The 21,209-nt window shown below is 41.6% G+C and overlaps 1 protein-coding gene across 1 annotated transcript in view; it reads right to left on the bottom strand.

Annotated features, from left to right (window-relative positions):
* Nucleotides 1–21,209, bottom strand: part of HMCN1 (hemicentin 1) — a 563,772-nt gene that overhangs the window by 285,649 nt on the left and 256,914 nt on the right. The window contains exons 51-53 of the mRNA XM_088453882.1: nt 6,915–7,088; nt 3,945–4,058; nt 3,715–3,860 (exon numbers count right to left, since the gene is read on the bottom strand). Coding sequence (XP_088310008.1) covers nt 3,715–3,860; nt 3,945–4,058; nt 6,915–7,088 — 434 coding nt within the window. The remainder of the gene's footprint in view (nt 1–3,714; nt 3,861–3,944; nt 4,059–6,914; nt 7,089–21,209) is intronic.

Below are 21,209 nucleotides of genomic sequence, written 5' to 3'. Positions count from 1 at the left end.
ATGTATGTAATAAAATTATTTTATGTTATAAAGTTTCTATACACTTTACAACTGTGCACCCCTTTTTTTGTTCCTAGAATACACAACATTGGGCTGGGTGAAGCGCTCAAGGGAAGCGGCACTATTTAAAGTGGAACTCATGGACTACATTGGACTGCAAATTGGAGACTAATCTCAAGTGAACTTATCGCTCAATTATCCATCTATTTTATATATATATATATATATATCAGTGGCGTAACTAGGGCAGGGCGAGCGGGGTGCGTGCCCTGGCCGGGGGCCACGGTACCGGCCTGCCCGCCCTAGTTAGCCAGCGCTACACATTTACACAGGATCGGCGCTAGGCTGCCAGCGCCGGTCCTGTGCTGCACACCTGAGCCCGTTCCCTCCCCGAACGGTTGCCCAATAGCGCTAGGAGATGGGCTCAGGCTGTGCATAACACACGCATCGCCGCCAGCGCTGGCGGCGATGCGTGTGTTAAACAGCAGCCAATGAGAGTCAGATAGACTCTCATTGACTGCTGCAGCACCCACTGGAAGAGCCGGGCTTCCATCTGCCTCCTGCAGTGGGTAATGGGACAGACGTCTTGACATCATGACGTCTCTCCCATAATGCTGAGCGCGCCAGCCCGGGAGGACTGGCGGGCGGCGGCGGCGGCGGGAGCGGTGTCGCGGACTGGAGCAGCAGCAGCGTGGATTCAGGTAAGTATATTTTTATATATATATTTTTTAAATCTGTCTATATTACTGGGGGCACAATGGGGGAGGGGGTGGCTACTACTGGGGGGACCTTTACTGGGGGTGGGGGCACAACGGGGGAGGGGTGGCTACTACTGGGGGCACCATTATTGGGAGGACCTCTACTGGGGGGGCTACTACTGGGGGCACTTAATCGGGAGGGGGAACCTCTACTAGGGACTACTACTTGGGGGGAATTATAAAAAGGGCCTCCTACTAGAGGCACTGCACTGGGGGGACAACTACTGGGGGCAATAATAGGAAGGGCACTGGATAGGGGGGCAACTACAGGGGGCACTGGATAGGGGGGATCACTACTGGGTGCCTGCATAAGGGGGACCACTACTGGGAAAACTGCATGGGGGCGGACTACTGCTGGGTGCACTATATAAAGGGCACTGCATAGGGGGGGGGGGGGGACTACTACTGGTGGCACTATATAAAGGGCACTGCATAAGGGGATACCGCTACTGGGCGCACTGCATTGTGGGGACTGCTACTGGGGGCACTGAATAAGGGGGAACACTACATGGGGCACTGCATTTGGGGGGGCCACTACTGGGGGTACTGAGTAAGGGGAATTAATTGGGGGCTGTATAAGGGGCACCACTACTGGGGATACTGTATAAGGGGCACTACTATGGGCCTGCATAAGAGGGACCACAACTGCATACTGTGGGTACTGTATAAGGGGTACTACTGGGGTTAAGGTGCATATGGATAGGAATGTTCAGTGTGAAAATAAAGGGGTGTGTCATGTTGACACGCCCATTTTAAGTGACCACGCCCATTTTTTTGCAGCGCGCGCACATCGGAGGGGAGGGGGGGCTCCTTTTCAAATTTGCCCTGGGCTCCAAATACCCTAGTTACGCCACTGATATATATATATATATATATATTATATATATATATAGCAACTACCTTTACACCAGATATTAGTTACAGCAAAATATATATATATATAATCTGAAGATGTGGTTAATTGTATAAATATAATTATGTCTAATGGCATGTCTTCCAAAATGAAAAACCAGCAATCGCCTTGTGCTGCAGTATTGGATGGTGGCCGCTTTTAAATATTTTCCCCCGGGAATTGTTTTAGTCACGCTCCCAGCCCATCCATTTTACTAGTGCAGAAAGGTAACATACTCTTCCAGAAATCCATGGGACTCTTCAAAATTTCAGGAGTCCATCTGACTTTCTGGGAGAGAAGACAAGTATGTTTTCTTCACAGGGCTTAATTCCCTACATAAAGCTAAACAAAGAGGCCCAACCAGTCCATGTTGAATAATTGAAACGTTTCAGCTCCTCTTATGTAGTAATTAAAAACAAGAATAAATACTCCTGTGGAACAACAAGTCCCAGCAATCACTGCTGTCTTTGATTGCATGGATGTATTGTTGATGGTTATTGAACTACAAAATTTTTGTGATGATAATAATTGAGGGCCTACACAGCACAGATGATGTGAGATTTCTGTCCAATGTATGTGTGTTGTAAATTCTGTATTGTCATGTTAGATTGGCACTACAGCAAGTACAGAGCAGGTGCAAAACACACTTCCCGTGATTTCTTATACAAGTGACTATTTCCCTTAAGAAATCCAAGTCAAAAATGTATTTTCTATTGGCTTATGTATAAAGATAAGGTAAGCCTTTTGGTATATCTACTGTAGGTTGGGGTTAGGTTATACAGGGTGGGGGCTATGGGAACGGTTTGTTTAGAATGACTTTGTTTAGTTATGTTAATTTGGTAGATGTGTTTGGTTTTTTGGGGGGATATTTTTTTGTATCCTGATATATGACTATTTATATTGGTGGGGTAATTGTGTGAAATGTCTTGTGTTATTTGCTGTGTCTCTTTTATCTTTTCGGTATGAGTGCCCGAATGGCGCCTTGGGGTTCTTGGTATGTTCTCCTTATATGATTTAGAACCATATATACATCCTGACTAGACTAACCTGTTCTAAAATTTTACTCTGTCATGTTACTATGTATGCTATGCTTTTTATAGGAGGTTTATTTGACTTCACAAATTTAAATAAAAATTACTAATTTTAATATAAGCCTTTTGGGTTATTATTTGTGGGTATTTTTTAAGTAAAACAAGGAATGTAAAAAGAGTTCATAATCTTTAAAAGTTAAATATTATTACATTATATTTAGAAGCCAGTGTTACTCAGTAGTCAGTATAGATAACAATTGTAGAATACATCTGCATGTATCATGTCACTGTGCATATGTTTAGTGTTTGACAAGTGTGGATGGTTCCCAGAGTGAATTATTAGTTTGCTTCTGGGTACCTAGGCCACAAATTATATTTATGGTATCTGTTAAAAAAGATTGTTATTTAGCAAAGCTATCTTTTTTTTTGTCAAATTAGCATCAAATTAGAATAACGGGAATTTTGGCTGGACCTCATGGCTATGCTGAACATAATTACTTTGTCTGTTTTCAATCTAGCAAGGGTTTTGCCAAGCACCATAAATTCAGCAAGTAGGTTTGTTTAATTATTGTTCACAATTCATGTTATTATGATTGCTTATTAAATATGAGATCATAAAGTTTTACTGAAACCTGAAGAGGTGTGGGGGGTGGGGGAACTTAATGGCTGCTGCCCCTTTCCAGATATGGGATTTGCTCCATGCAGAACGGTTTTCCACAGGCTCCCTGGTTAGCCTCATGGCCCCAAATGAAAGCTGGCACTGTAACATGTTGGAGGAGGGTGTGAGCAGGACAACCAATGAGAAGTCATGATCACTGATATCATCGCTTCTCATTTGTATTCCCGCTCAGATCCCTGTTCTAAGCCAATTTAAATTGGTGAACAAAAATGTATGTAATTGTAATACAGCATCAAGAAAAGGTAGCGTATATAATATATCTACAGGCATTAGCAGGAATTATGCAGAAATGATCTATAAGCCAAAGAAATATAAAGAAATAGATGAAGTGGAGAGAAGCAAATAGTAACAGACCTGTCCGTCTTTGTACCATGTGACTGAGGCCAGCGGGAATGCTTTCACATCACATTCAAGTGTAAAGTTTGTGTTTACTTTGGCTTTCACCTGCCTTGAAAATATTCCAGTTCCTTTAAGATCATCCTTTGTAATTCGGGGGGGAGCTGGAAGGAAGAACAAGAGCTCTATAGTCAATATGCCCCATTTAGTCAATGAATATTGCACTGCAAAATGCTAAAATTACTTACTGTAGACTTTCAGATTATAATGATGTTCAGCAACTCCGGCCTCATTAAATGCGATGCAGCTGTATTTCCCAGAACTGCCTTCTTGAGCTCTTAAGATCTGAAGAGTACGTCCGCCTAGATAAAAGCAACATTTACTCTGCATCCTTGTTGCAAGATGTGACAAAAGGTGAGAGCTGACACAAGAGGGAATTCTCATGCTGTATATTACTTATAAGCATACAGTACTTGCCTACTCTATAGAATTAGAGAGCTCTCCCAGTATAGACCAGGACCAGCCTCCTCTATCCCGCACACTTCACTGAAGTGGGCGGTTCTGATGGTTGATGCAAAGTATTCTCAGCAAATCACGTCACCATGGCTAAATCGCAGCATTGAGCAGTGGGGGGTGGGTTTGCAATGATGCTATTGGTAGTGCCATAACCCTCTCACCTCTTGCAGCCCCCCTTGGAATATTGTACTGTATGCTTTTTGTTCCACAACATTTCCAAACCTAAACAATTTGCATGTAAGTGCAAAGAATTGCAGCTGGCATTTAGGAATATACAAAACAGGTCTGCTAAAGAAATAGTACACAAAAAGGGCATGGTACATTTCATCAAAATAAAAGTACATGTTATAAAGCAAAACAATTCAATGGTTTTATATAAGAATTGTTTATTGTAATGCCCCCGCCAAAAGAGTATGAATTTATGTCCCTATGGCTAGAGACTGATACATTATAGGGGATCTATAATCAGCCTTGTAGAGGCTGATACTGAGTTGGATTCATGTGCGTCTAAAATAATCTCTCATAAGCATGCAGCTCTGTAATAGTAGCATATGCGCCAGGTTTACATCAGGCATATTATATGGCCAGGTGCACTTACACCCACTTATACCCACTTACACCCACTTACACCCAGCCAGGTAAAAAAAAATATGACCACAAAATCATACACGTCATTGTTCTCATGTCAGTTCTGCCTATAGAAGGAGGTGAAGAAGTAGCTGCATGCCTACATCTATATGAAGATGTACTGGGGGCGAACTAAGGGCCTGATTCAGAGCCGGACGCTATTTGCGCTCGCTCGTTCAGAAAAAAGGGGTGGCTATTCAAATGAACCGTTCGCTCTTTGCGGTCTGTTCACGCCTCTAGGTCTGAACGAGCGTACAAAACATGCGGTCGTTTTTTGGAAAACTATGCCCCCTGGCCGCTCGCATCCTACGTCATGTCCGCTATTTATTAGATTAATCGAGTACATCGACCAGCGTCTGAACTGCTCGCTATTCTTGTGGTTGGTTTTTCCTACGGCAATCATGTGAGCAGTTCTGACTATAAAATAACCCAGTGACGTGGTCAATGACGCTGCTGTATTAATTATGCACACCCATAAAACGCCCGTTTTGACCTTTAAGCACGCCTGCGTTCGGATCTCCACTCCCCATTTTCAAGCACCTTCCCCTGTTACCACCCACATACGCCTCATTCTGTCACTCAAAATAGCAGGCATTCGCTATTTAGCGAACAAACGATTTTTGGACGCACTGACTGGTTCGCACATGAGTATTACGATCCGTACGCATGTGCAGTTGTGCAAACATCGCTCGGAACGAACGAGCAGCCGCTTACGAGCGGCTCTGAATCAGGCCCTAAGAGAGGAGTGGGCACGTGTGCAGTCTCTGTCTGGGGCCTCCTCCTTTCTAACCGGCAGCTAGCAGCACACTGCGCGCAGCAGTAGATTCCGGGCACTAATAGACTCTAGTGCTTTGTCAGAGTCTACTGCACATGCGCAGGTCACCAGGGAAATAGTGCGGCAGCCATTTTCACAGTGATTTCCCTACTGCGCATGCGCAAAATACCAGGAAACTGGCCACCGCGCCATTTTGCCATTGAACTGTACAGCGCTGCTACTGCTGACATGGGAGTCCAAAGAGGTAAGTACTGAATAAATGGGAGCAGGGTGTGCGGGTGTGGGCTCCCTTGGACCCAGGTGCCCGTGTGTGCAGCACATTCTGCACCCATTATAGATACGCCACTGGAAGTGCACTTTTTTGCTTACCTTGCCCAGTAGTCATTTTTGTAATTTACTATAAGTAGAACACTACTAGGGTGAGCTCACATAGCTATTTAGAATTACAACTCAGCAATTTTTGGTATGTAAGGGGTCTATATACTAAGCCTAGGAGAGAGGCAACGTGGATGGAGATAAAGTACCGACCAATTAGATCCTGTCATTTTACAGGCTGTTTGAAAAATTACAGTTAGGAGCTGATTGGTTAGTACTTTATCTCCATCCACTTTATCTCAATCCAAGGTTTAATAAATGGGGCTCGATTCAGACCCGCTCGCTAGATACGTTCGCTCGCTCAATGCGTATGCAAATTCAGCAAGGCAGGCGATCGAGCAGCAAGGCTTTAGCATGCCCACTATGTCTTGGCATGCGATCCCTTTGTGTATGCAGACGCCGACCAGCCTGTCTTAAGATGCCCACTTACGCACGTCATCTCCAGGAAGTGTATGCAACCATCAGTACCATCGGGTACTATCGGACCCATACGCAGCACTTGTGGCAGACCATACCCTACTGCAAGCACTGCCTTACAGGTTGTTGCCCAGTAGTGGAGGCCCATCAGTAGAGGCCCAGTAGTGGAGGCCCATTATTGGAGGCCCATTTAGTGGATGAGTGAGAAGAGAGGCTGCAGTATCATTATCACTGTATCAGGACTTTCCTACCTACTGCATAATTTCCATGACACTTTGTTAACTGCGAACACAAATTGTGACATTGTGATAATGGCAGCCCAGCAACCTGCAAGAATATCCTAATAATTCATTATCCTCTGGACTTCAAAATATACCATTAAAAACTTGAAAAATGTTCAAAATTTTGTATTAATATCCGTGCATTGATTGGAATAAATAAGTGTCTCATTTTTTTTCATTTAAATTTTAGATTTTAGATTTTTTATAAAAAAAAAAAAAGATTTCACCTGGAAGAATTCTGACATTATCTTTTGATTGGACCTTATTTCCATCTTTATGCCAGGATATGGTGGCCGGAGGATGGGAGTGAACATCGCAGGATAGTGACACTGAGCTGTGCAGAATAACAGTTACATCCTCTGGAGATTCCTCAGTTCTGGCACCAGAGATTGTTGGAGAAACTGTAAAAAAGAAGATTTGTTAGATTCAGCACCCTTTAGCAATATTAGTTACCGGCCCACGAAAACCCATATAACCGTTTAGCAATATTAGTTACCGGCCCACGAAAACCCATATAACCGTTTAGCAATATTAGTTACCAAACCACGAAAACCAATATAACCATTTAGCAATATTAGTTACCGGCCCATAAAAACCCATATAACCGTTTAGCAATATTAGTTACTGGCCCACGAAAACCCATATAATCATTTAGCAATATTAGTTACCAAACAATGAAAACCCATATAACCGTTTAGCAATATTAGTTACCAAACTATGAAAACCCATATAAACGTTTAGCAATATTAGTTACCAAACCATGAAAACCCATATAACCGTTTAGCAATATTAGTTACCATTCCATGAAAACCCATATAACTGTTTAGCAATATTAGTTACCATTCCATGAAAACCCATATAACCATTTAGCAATATTAGTTACCAGCCCATGAAAACCCATATAACCGTTTAGCAATATTAGTTACCAAACCATGAAAACCCATATAACCGTTTAGCAATATTAGTTACCAAACCATGAAAACCCTTATAACCGTTTAGCAATATTAGTTACCAAACTATGAAAACCCATATAAACGTTTAGCAATATTAGTTACCAAACCATGAAAACCCATATAACCGTTTAGCAATATTAGTTACCATTCCATGAAAACCCATATAACTGTTTAGCAATATTAGTTACCATTCCATGAAAACCCATATAACCATTTAGCAATATTAGTTACCAGCCCATGAAAACCCATATAACCGTTTAGCAATATTAGTTACCAAACCATGAAAACCCATATAACCGTTTAGCAATATTAGTTACCAAACCATGAAAACCCTTATAACCGTTTAGCAATATTAGTTACCAAACCATGAAAACCCATATAACCGTTTAGCAATATTAGTTACCAAACCATGAAAACCCATATAACCGTTTAGCAATATTAGTTACCAAACCATGAAAACCCATATAACCGTTTAGCAATATTAGTTACCAAACCATGAAAACCCATATAACCGTTTAGCAATATTAGTTGCCAAACCATGAAAACCCATATAACCGTTTAGCAATATTAGTTACCAAACCATGAAAACCCATATAACCGTTTAACAGTATTATACCCCTTTTCCACCTAAATTCCGGGTCTGACCCGGAGTTGGAACAAAGTTCCTATCCGGATCAGACCCGGAATTTTGCCGGCGCCGACTCAGGATATTCCCGAGTCAGCGCCGCTCACACCGCAGTCGGGTCTGCATAGACCCGGCTTTTGCGGTGTGAAAGTGGTCGCTTGGAGATGAAGTCATCTCCAAGCGCCACTGAAGCCAGACCAATTGGCTGGCTAGCAGAGCACTCCAGGTCATCGTGACCTGGAGTGCGCTGTTCTCACAGCAGGGTTTTTCACGGGCTACGCCCGTGTTAAACCCTGCTAGTTACCTGGGTTGAATTGCCAGGTCACTCGACCCAGCGATCCAACTCTCTCCCCTTTTACACCAGGGAGCTGCCCGGGTTAACCCTTCAAAAACCAGAGTTTCCGCTCCGGTGTAAAAGGGGTATTAGTTACCAGCCCATGAAAACCCATATAACCATTTAGCAATATTAGTTACCAACTCATGAAAACCCATATAACCATTTAGCAATATTAGTTACCAAACCATGAAAACCCATATAACCGTTTAGCAATATTAGTTACCATTCCATGAAAACCCATATAACCATTTAGCAATATTAGTTACCAAACCATGAAAACCCATATAACCATTTAGCAATATTAGTTACCAAACCATGAAAACCCATATAACCGTTTAGCAATATTAGTTACCAAACCATGAAAACCAATATAACCGATTAGCAATATTAGTTACCATTCCATGAAAACCCATATAACCATTTAGCAATATTAGTTATCAGCCCATGAAAACCAATATAACGGTTTAGCAATATTAGTTACCAAACCATGAAAACCCATATAACCGTTTAGCAATATTAGTTACCAAACCATGAAATGAAAACCCATATAACTGTTTAGCAATATTAGTTACCAAACCATGAAAACCCATATAACCGTTTAGCAATATTAGTTACCAGCCCATGAAAACCCGTATAACCGTTTAGCAATATTAGTTACCAGCCCATGAAAACCCATATAACCATTTAGCAATATTAGTTACCAAACCATGAAAACCCATATAACCGTTTAGCAATATTAGTTACCAGCCCATGAAAACCCGTATAACCGTTTAGCAATATTCGTTACCAGCCCATGAAAACCCATATAACCAATTAGCAATATTAGTTACCAGCCCATGAAAACCCATGTAACCAATTAGCAATATTAGTTACCAGCCTTTGAAAGTGAAAACCAAAATAACTGTTAGCAATATAAGTTACCAGCCCATGAAAACCCATATAACCAATTAGCAATATTAGTTACCAGCCTATGAAAAGTGAAAACCAATATAATGGTTTAGCAATATAAGTTACCAGCCCATGAAAACCCATATACCAGTTTAGTAATATTAGTTACCATTCCATGAAAACCCATATAACTGTTTAGCAATATTAGTTACCATTCCATGAAAACCCATATAACCATTTAGCAATATTAGTTACCAGCCCATGAAAACCCATATAACCGTTTAGCAATATTAGTTACCAAACCATGAAAACCCATATAACCGTTTAGCAATATTAGTTACCAAACCATGAAAACCCTTATAACCGTTTAGCAATATTAGTTACCAAACCATGAAAACCCATATAACCGTTTAGCAATATTAGTTACCAAACCATGAAAACCCATATAACCGTTTAGCAATATTAGTTACCAAACCATGAAAACCCATATAACCGTTTAGCAATATTAGTTACCAAACCATGAAAACCCATATAACCGTTTAGCAATATTAGTTGCCAAACCATGAAAACCCATATAACCGTTTAGCAATATTAGTTACCAAACCATGAAAACCCATATAACCGTTTAGCAGTATTATACCCCTTTTCCACCTAAATTCCGGGTCTGACCCGGAGTTGGAACAAAGTTCCTATCCGGATCAGACCCGGAATTTTGCCGGCGCCGACTCAGGATATTCCCGAGTCAGCGCCGCTCACACCGCAGTCGGGTCTGCATAGACCCGGCTTTTGCAGTGTGAAAGTGGTCGCTTGGAGATGACGTCATCTCCAAGCGCCACTGAAGCCGGACCAATTGGCCGGCTAGCAGAGCACTCCAGGTCATCGTGACCTGGAGTGCGCTGTTCTCACAGCAGGGTTTTTCACGGGCTATGCCCGTGTTAAACCCTGCTAGTTACCTGGGTTGGATTGCCAGGTCACTCGACCCGGCGATCCAACTCTCTCCCCTTTTACACCAGGAAGCTGCCCGGGTTAACCCTTCAAAAACCAGAGTTTCAGCTCCGGTGTAAAAGGGGTATTAGTTACCAGCCCATGAAAACCCATATAACCATTTAGCAATATTAGTTACCAACTCATGAAAACCCATATAACCATTTAGCAATATTAGTTACCAAACCATGAAAACCCATATAACCGTTTAGCAATATTAGTTACCAAACCATGAAAACCCATATAACCGTTTAGCAATATTAGTTACCATTCCATGAAAACCCATATAACCATTTAGCAATATTAGTTACCAAACCATGAAAACCCATATAACCATTTAGCAATGTTAGTTACCAAACCATGAAAACCCATATAACCGTTTAGCAATATTAGTTACCAAACCATGAAAACCCATATAACCGTTTAGCAATATTAGTTACCATTCCATGAAAACCCATATAACCATTTAGCAATTTTAGTTATCAGCCCAGGAAAACCAATATAACGGTTTAGCAATATTAGTTACCAAACCATGAAAACCCATATAACCGTTTAGCAGTATTAGTTACCAAACCATGAAATGAAAACCCATATAACCGTTTAGCAATATTAGTTACCAGCCCATGAAAACCCATATAACCATTTAGCAATATTAGTTACCAAACCATGAAAACCCATATAACCGTTTAGCAATATTAGTTACCAGCCCATGAAAACCCGTATAACCGTTTAGCAATATTCGTTACCAGCCCATGAAAACCCATTTAACCAATTAGCAATATTAGTTACCAGCCCATGAAAACCCATATAACCAATTAGCAATATTAGTTACCAGCCTATGAAAGTGAAAACCAAAATAACTGTTAGCAATATAAGTTACCAGCCCATGAAAACCCATATAACCAATTAGCAATATTAGTTACCAGCCTATGAAAAGTGAAAACCAATATAATGGTTTAGCAATATAAGTTACCAGCCCATGAAAACCCATATACCAGTTTAGTAATAATAGATACCAGCCCATGAAAACCCATATAACCGTTTAGCAATAACAGATACCAGCCCATAAAAATCCATAGAACCGTTTAGCAATATTAGTTACCAGCCCATAAACCCATATAACAGTTTAGCAATATTAGTTACCAAACCAGGAAAACCCATATAACTGTTTAGCAATATTAGTTACCAGCCCATGAAAACCCATATAACCATTTAGCAATATTCATTACCAGCCCATGAAAACCCATATAACCGTTTAGCAATATTAGTTACCAGTCCATGAAAACCCATATAACCAATTAGCAATATTAGTTGCCAGCCTATGAAAAGTGAAAACCAATATAACGGTTTAGCAATATAAGTTACCAGCCCATGAAAACCCATATACCAGTTTAGCAATAATAGATACCAGCCCAGGAAAACCCATATAAGCGTTTAGCAATAATAGATACAAGCCCATGAAAACCCATATAACCGTTTAGCAATATTAGTTACCAGCCTCTAAAAACCCATATAACTGTTTAGCAATATTAGTTACTATCCCATGAAAACCCATATAACCATTTAGCAATATTAGTTACCAGCCCATGAAAACCCATATAACCGTTTAGCAATATTAGTTACAAAACCATGAAAACCCATTAAGGATACTGCCTTTGAACCTCTATATACCCCTGCCTATACCTTCTAATATCCTTCCTATAAACCTCTAAGGATGACGCTAATTTGCGTATGCAGTCATCCAGTAAATAAAGACTCCAGACATAGAACATGTGGTTCCAAAGCACAAAGTATTATTCAAGTAAAAGTACAGCAGTTACACACTATGATCCTGATATAATCTTAGCGCAAAGAGATTATACAGACCCAAGTACAATTATACATACGCAGCGCTCTCTAGTCCAGATGTTAGGCATCAGCAAGAAACCCCTCGTCAATCAGCATTCAGCACAAAGACTGGGAACCCAGGGTCAGAGCACACATATTTATACCTCCCAGAAATAAACAACACAATAGAGAAATTTATTGCTAATACCATTGGTCCTAAAGGAGAGGGCATATGTTACAAGGCATTTAACAGGTTGATTCAAATAGACACAACCCAGCCTCTAACAACTGGGAGTCTCTGGTTTCCTGCCTCATGCAATCATCCTAACAGTTGTTCATATAATGTACATTTTGTTGCTCGAAGTGTCCGCGGTCCATAAGTTGAGAATGCATGATGCGATCTCCACACCGATGGTACCGGAATACTGTTGAAAGAGTACGCATCAGTACAATACCAATCACGGCTTACTTATCATGTGTAAAACCTTAGTTACCAAATAATCTTTATTTCACAGCATTTATGCTAAATGAACAAACTTAAATCTTATACTTTAAAGCTTATTAAACCTTTTATGTGAATATGTAATGTGTAAGTATGCGGGGTGTGATGTAAAGACGCTAGTTAACTTGGGGCAGATGCATGCGCATAAAGCTAATAAACAGCATTTTCATACAGAATCTTTTGCATTCACTAATATGCAATTAGTTAACAGCGCAATTGTGCGTATTAATGTGTGTATGAGAAATGGTGCACTTAAATCTCACTTAAACTAAGTGAACACCTAGCAGTGTGGAATGCTAAGCATTATAGTTCCACATGCCCCCCTCTCTCAGGAGCCCCCACCCTTCGCAGGCTCAAAAGTACAGTCCTTTATTCTCCCAGGTTCTTGTGTAAATGCATATTAGCACAGCTACAAGACCCTCAGATAACACTCTTGGCTTTGAAGGTATTTTATTGTAGGAAGCCTGCTAATGTAAGGTGCTACAAATGACCCTCTTGCTGTATTTAAGCAGGGCCACCTGGAGTGAGAGCAGACGTTATGTCCAGGAAGCTTGTCTACACAGGCTAGTTGTCACATGGCCATTTGCTCTGTTTAGCTAATGCAATCCAATTTTGACATACTGTATAGCCATTTCTGAAATATATCCTTTAGGGGAATTATAATATACACTTTATCCAGAGCACCCAAACTACATAAAGTCATGAAATGGGCTTTTGATGAATCACCGTAACTTATGGCGATGGTCACAGATGCAATCGCATGATGCTAATAGTAATATTGCCACATGTACTAAAGTGTGAGTTTATCTAAAATGGCGATTATGCGGCCATTCGCAAAATGGCGTCTTGCGATCTCATTTCCAAGATGGCGTCTTGCGGCCAGTCGCATGATGGTGTCGCTGCGATTCAATTTTAAACTGAACTTGTCTCTGCCAATAATCCAGCTTCGACAGTCCACCCTTTGATAGCGAACAACAGGCTATCACAATGTGATTTTAAAATATAATTTAGGCTTACATTTATATACTATTTAGTGTTATTATGGGATGGCACAAGGTGGTTCTTAATCCATCAATAATGTGTCTCTGAGTGGGGACATAAAACTACTATTATACGCACAGATCTTGGAAGATCATGTGAAAGGTGTGGGGATACACCAGTCCTATAAAGGCAGTCTTGAAGGGGAAATTTGAGACTTTACATTATCTGAGGTGTTTCAAAATAACATTTCAATAATACATTCTATTCATGTCTAAATATAATACATTAAATTATGGTATTTCCTAGTTCAGGGTTGTAATGCAGTTCTGTATTTACCTCAGTATTCATACTGACCACCATCATAATTTCGTTCTTTCGTTTTACTCTATTTTTACATTTTCCACACTTCAACACAATAGGAACACACCGGACACATATGCCAATTATTATGATGACAATCAGTATAAGGATTAAGAATTTGCCGATGCTGGCGATCACTTCCTCGACCCATTCCTCTAGACCTGAGAACCATTTCACTGGGTTCAGCCATGAAACCCATCCTTCTATCTTCTCCCCTACTTCAGCCACTGAAGCGTTATGGTTCTTACGAAACTCCCATTTTAGCTGCAGAATTTCATCCATCTTCCGGTCTATCACTTCCTTAGGGTCGCTGGTATCATTTGTGACATAGGTGCAACATTTTACTCCAAATTGGGTGGTCAATGTTACGCAATACCCTCCAGTAACAGCAGTTAAATAATTTAACACTAGCCTGCGTTGCACCAGTTCTTTCTTGTACGCTTGCAATTCTCTCCCTGTATACCTGAATGTGTCATCGTACATCTCGGTGATATTATCTATCAATTTAGCAAGTTCCTGAATATATCTAAAGTTTAATGTACCCCGAGCGATCCTGGTGGGATCCAATGCGACTAAAACTTGAAAGCCAGTTGTCTCACTAATTAACTGAGTGGCTTTGTGCACGTCACCGGGTATCATATTTCGTTTGCCTCTGTGTTCATATTGTGTGTGAAGATATGGTGACGGTGTGTTTTTATGTATACCAAGCATTTCAACATGTGTGAGAGTCATAACTTCTGGGACTACTCTTCCCAGGTAACACAAACCTTCGGAACTTGGGGAGAGCCACTTATACGCTTTTCTTCCACATATAAAATATACATTATCAGGGAGAACATAAGGAATGGTATGCATCATTATCATTAAGCACATTTCCCTTGCAAACAATCTTATTTCTGGGTCTTCCATCTGGTACAAGCAAGTTTCTGGCTGTATTATTTTAGCACAATAACCATCTGGCACCTTACCAATAATTTCTTTGGTGGAACTCAATGTATACCGTTACCTAAAATGTTTCCCACTAGATTTAATTGAGCGTAACAGATCATGGTTTTGTGGACTCATTATCAGCTCTTTGTGAGAAGGTCATCGTCTGATTATTCCCTGTCACTTCCCAACTCCCAGGTTTATTGGGGTTGGTTATGTTTAAACACAGAAGTGATCTATCTACTTGGAATTGATAGAGTTTGAAATGAGGTGGTTTGGATGGGAGGAATTTTCCATCCAATGTTTTCCCTTTCTGTAATTCTAAAATTTCCGTGATATTCCGCGGAAATGGCACCAACCCTACATTATGCTGTCCCTGTGGCACATGTGAACACACCCAGCAATCAGTTTGATTTAACACTTTGCCTACCATGCTATGATAATCCTCTAAAGGATACCCACACCAGTATGGGTTATAATTAGGTTGGCACTGTTGGATACAGTTCTCATCAACTAGGGACCCACAAAGTTCACAAAAACAGGAATCTTCAGACGATAAACCTCCACAACGTTCCCGAGTATCCGGAATGACAGCTCTCTTAAAAATAACAGTACTAAGATTGGTCAGACACTCCCCTGATTGGCATTGCACTCCTCCTGACTCCACTCCATCAGCACTGCCATCAGCTCCCATTTCCTCAAGTGGTCTCCCATCACAGAAACTGGATATTCCCGAACCGACCAGGATGGTGAACACTCTAAAAGAGAATATGGAAGTGAACACAGCAAGCCCGTCCATTATGGCGATATTGATCTCTATAAGAAATAAAAAATAATAATAATAAAAAAAAAATATTAAAAAAGAATGAAAAAGAATGTATACAGTATTATTTTATTTATGGGAAACACAATGCTACAATGTCCATAGTAGCTGTAAAAAGTTCTAAATGTAGATGGTTATATGGGAAAAATTAGAGACTCCTTTAGGGTGTCTCTATCCGTGTCCCTTAAGAACAACCTACGTCTCCTCTATAGCATATAAAATGTCCAGCAGTGGGATATGGGTAATAGGTGTGCCCTTTGAGGGGGTTACCTTCCGTAATTAACTACGTTACACTCTAGTTAGTATGTAGTCAACAACAGTGATGTAAATAAAATAATTGGGTGAGTGATATATCCTTGTGGATATTCTGTATTATGGTATCTGTCACCTCTGGGAATCCTGATCAGAGTCACCCCGCTGTAGGTAGGGATGTGAGGAGACCTAGATTACTAGGCACCTCTCCATATGTAACCCATACGTTACCTAAATAGTGGTGCTGTGACACAGTCTGGTGGGGGGTGTGCCTGTGTAGCCATGGCGTCCCGCGTGTGAGGCTTACCCGTCGATGTCTTCAAACAACTCCGTGCTCTGACACTGGCATTCTGGAGGTGAAAGACAGTGGACACTACGACCTTTTCAATTCTCCCGGAACAAACTCGCGAGCGACAGGTCCACGCTATCAGCCTTGTCTCCGACTTGTTTCTCCACCGGTTGATTGACCTTTTTGCAGTGAGTGGAATGGACCCAGGTATCTCTCTCAGCCACCTTCAAAGATGTAGTACTTGTCAGCAGCACCTGGTACGGACCTTCCCACCGATCAGTCAAACAACCTGAACGCAAGAAATTTCTGATCATAACATATTCTCCTGGTTCAACATCATGACAGTTAGTTTCAGGCATATCATTAGACAACAATTTCAGTTTCTGCTATTGTTGCTTTAACTGCTTACTCATTGATAGAAGATACTTTACAGTTACCTCGTTGTTACCCTTCAAGTCTTCCTGTGGACTTATAATCAAATGAGGTTGTCTACCGAACAGTATTTCAAATGGGGACAGATTTAGAGGGGGTCTAGGAGTGGTCCTTATGCTATGTAGGACCGAAGGTAATGCTTCTGGCCATCCTAGTCCAGTCTCTGACATGATTTTACTTAACTTATTTTTAATAGTCCCGTTCATCCTCTCTACCTTGGCACTGGCTTGCGGTCGGTAGGGGGTGTGAAGTCGGCTATTAATACCCATCAGCTTAGACATATTTTGAAAATCATCACCTGTGAAATGAGTACCCCTGTCACTCTCAATGAATTTAGGGATACCGTTCCTGCATACAAATTCCTGAACTATTTTCTTGGCAGTAAACGCAGCAGTATTAGTGGCCACTGGGTAGGCCTCAACCCAATTAGAAAATACATCAGTGCACACTAATACATACTTAAGATTCCTGCAGGGTGGTAATTGGATGAAATCAATTTGTATCACCTGGAAAGGTCCATCAGTCGGTGGAATGTGGGACGGTTCGGTAGGGATCGCTTTCCCTATGTTCTTCCTCAAGCAGGTCAGACAGGACATTGCTATCTTTTCTGCTTGTGAAGAAAAACCTGGTGCGCACCAGTATGCTCTCACCAACTTGCACATACCTTGTTTTCCCAGATGAGTCAGACCGTGTGCTGCCTCAGCCAGGATGGGGTAATATGCCTTGGGGGCTACTAGTTTACCTTGTCTGTCCCTCCAGAGCCCGGAGGACTCTTGCCCACATCCCTTGGACTTCCAAATGGACTTTTCCTGAATTGAACACAAATTTTGCATCTCAATTAATTTCAGCATAGCAATTGTTTGGAAAGACATAATTTTTTCAGTGGGAGAAAACATTTTTAACCCTGCTGCCCATTTTGCAGCTTCATCAGTTCTGTTGTTGCCCAGTGACACCGGATCATCCTCACATGTATGGGCCTTACTTTTAATTATTGCCACCGCTTTGGGCAGTTGGATTGCTTCTAAAAGATGTTTTATGTGTCGGGAATGTGCAACTGGTGTGCCTGCTGCTGTCATAAAATTTCTCAGACGCCATAGAGCCCCAAATTCGTGCACCACCCCTAACGCATACCTCGAATCAGTGTAAATGTTAGCAGATTTGCCTGCTGCCAGTTAACACGCTCTAGTTAGTGCTACTAACTCTGCCACCTGGGCTGAGTGAGGAGGACCAAGAGGTTAAGCTTCTATGATGTCTGTGTCATTTACAACAGCATAACCTGTACATAATTCACCTGTGTCTGTTTGTCTATGACAACTCCCATCCGTATAAAAAGTCACATCCACATTCTCCAAAGGTGTGTCGTGTATGTCAGGTCTAGCAGTAAAGGTCTGATTCAGATATTCCATACAATCGTGCGTATCATTATGTCCGCTGAACTCACCACCCGCCAGCAACTCGCCTCCTTCCACCCTTTGTACATCATGTTGTACATATGGTAAATACGTTGCTGGATTCAGCGTGCTGTAATGTTTAACAGTGATGTTTGCGGCTGCAATTAGAGCTAGTTCCCATTTTGTAAATCTAGCAGAAGAGAGGTGTCTGGCTTGAGCTGAGTTCAACAGAGCAGATATAGCATGGGGAGTGTAGACAATCATATCATGACCCAATACTACGTCCTCACTATTACTCACCAATAAAGCGGTAGCTGCTACACTTCACAAACAAGTGGGGAGTGATCTTGCCACAGTGTCCAATTGGGCACTGTAGTATGCTACGGGCCTACTGCCATCACCATGTTTTTGTATAAGGACACCTGCAGCACAACCATCGGCTTCCGTACAATACAAATCAAAAGGTTTTTCATAATCAGGTATTCCCAATGCAGGAGCTTTTGTCAGACTATCCTTAAGATTAAGAAAAGCCTGCTCTGTTTCCTCTGTGTGTATGACACGATTGGGCTTTGAGGAAGAGATTAATTCCTGTAAAGGCAAGGCCAAAATAGAAAAACCTGGGATCCACATTCTACAGTATCCACACATTCCCAAGAAGGTACGAATTTGCTGTTGATTCTGCGGCAGTGTCATGTTCTGTATGGCCTGGATTCTATCATTTGTAAGATGTCATAACCTCTGGGTTAGGCAGTGTCCCAAATATTTTACTCTGGATTGGCACGGCTGTAGTTTGTCCTTAGCCACCTTGTGTCCTGTATGCGAGAGATGAAGCAACAAAAGTTTAGTATCATTCAAACATGACATAAATGAGTCAGAACATAGCAATAAATCGTCCACATATTGATTTAGAACAGATCCATTGGCAGGTTGAAAAGATTGTAAACAGTCGTGCAATGCCTGGGAGAAGATACTGGGGCTGTCCATGAAACCTTGGGGTAACCGTGTCCATGTGTATTGTACACCTCTGTATGTAAATGCGAATAGATACTGACAGTCAGGGTGGAAAGGCACAGAGAAGAAAGCAGAACAGAGGTCAATGACAGTGAAATGGGTTGCATTTGGTGGGATCTGCATCAGGATGACAGCTGGATTTGGCACTACAGGGAATTGGCTCTCTACTACCTTATTAACACCTCTAAGGTCTTGTACCAGCCTATAACCCCTCCCACCACTCTTCTTCACCGGGAAGATGGGACTGTTGGCTACACTAGCTGTACGAACTAAAATTCCCTGTTGCAATAATCGCTCAATTATTGGAAAAACCCCTAATTCTACCTCCTGTTTTAGTGGGTATTGGGGAATTTTTGGAGCTTGCCTACCGCTTTTTAAATTTACCATTACAGGACTTACGTTTGCCATTAATCCAGTGTCCTGTCCATCCTTAGTCCAAAGGGAATCTGGAATTTGGGACAACATTTCATCTACCTGAGATGGATTTTCATTTAAACTTGTAGTGTGATACATTATCCTTTGGGGAGTGTCCAACATATCCCGCACCTCGTGTGCAACTCTCTCTGGGTTATCTAAAAATACACCATCAGGGGTGCAATAGATAACACATCCCATCTTAAATAACAAGTATCTACCCAGCAGTTTAGTAGGAGTCTCAGCAGCCAGAAGGAAAGAATGCCTGGTATGCAACGGCCCAATAGTAACCTCTGTGGACTTTGTCAAAGGATAATGTTAAACTTTACCTGTTACACCCATTGTTGGTAGTGTCTCGTTGGTCACCTGTAAATTAACGGGGGATTTTATCACTGACCTGGTCACCCCTGTGTCTACAAGAAAAGGATATTCAGTACCAGCTACATCAACCATCATGACCGGTTCTTCCCTAGTACTTCCCGTTAACCTGACTATCTGTAGACTACAGGTATGACCTGACCCCTAGCGTTGGCTACCATTCTCCAATAAAGCATTTACGGCCACAATTGGAGCTGGTGCCTGCTGGACATTTGCTGGTCTCTGCGCATATCCCTTATGGGGATGTCCAGGTCTTCCTTGATTTGGGGTTCATACTCTTTTTACTGTACAGTTTCTACTTAAGTGTCCTGTTTGTTTACAATTAAAACATGTTCATGGATCGGGTGAAGACATGTGTTGTTGTGAGGTTTGAGCAGAGGGTAAAGGTGGTGGATATGGGTAAGGATAGGGATGGTAAGGGTATTGTGGGGGATATGAGGTTTGTGAGTAGTATGGGACCTGTGGTTGTATAGGGTTTGTGGAATAGAGCTGTGTTTGTTGTTGCGTGGGGTTAGTGAGGGCATATAACTGTTCAGGTGTAAGTGTGTGTGCAGATGCAAGTGTGTCTGTTGGCTGTGATGTTACCGTCATTCCCTCCAGAGCTTGTATACTGACAGCCATGTGTTTTTTGCTCTGGGTCTCTCTCTTCTTTGAGATGTTTTTATCATGTTCTATGGCAGATTCTATGAGTGTATCTATTGTGACTCCCCTCCAGCCAGGTTGTGAGGTCTGAACCCGAGTCTTTAAATTCTCTTTCAGACCGTCCATGAGTACCGTGACTATCATCCCCCTGTGGCGAGTGCTATCTTTAATATCTTCTAACCCAGTGTACTGGGTGATAGCCTGCAGAGCCCGGTCGCAATAATCTTCTGCAGATCCACTCTCCTTTTGCTTAATGGTGAAAATTTTGTTCCAGTTAACTACTACCGGAAACTATATACCCAATTGAGTTACAATGCGGGAAATGTTACCTTGGTTTACTTGGTCTGTTAAGGGAATGTCACCATCCAATACACAATCCGTGATAAATTTTGTCACGTCGGTATTGCGTGGTAGACAGGCCATTAACACCACACACCAATCTTTGCTAGTTGGCTCATGAGAACTACCCAAATTTCTCAAAAATCTTTGACATTTGGCTAGTTCCT

The sequence above is a fragment of the Taudactylus pleione genome, unplaced genomic scaffold (genome assembly GCF_031769625.1).
Source record: "Taudactylus pleione unplaced genomic scaffold, aTauple2 ptg000602l, whole genome shotgun sequence".
Classification (NCBI taxonomy): domain Eukaryota; kingdom Metazoa; phylum Chordata; class Amphibia; order Anura; family Myobatrachidae; genus Taudactylus; species Taudactylus pleione.
This window is presented reverse-complemented; position numbering and strand designations above follow the sequence as displayed.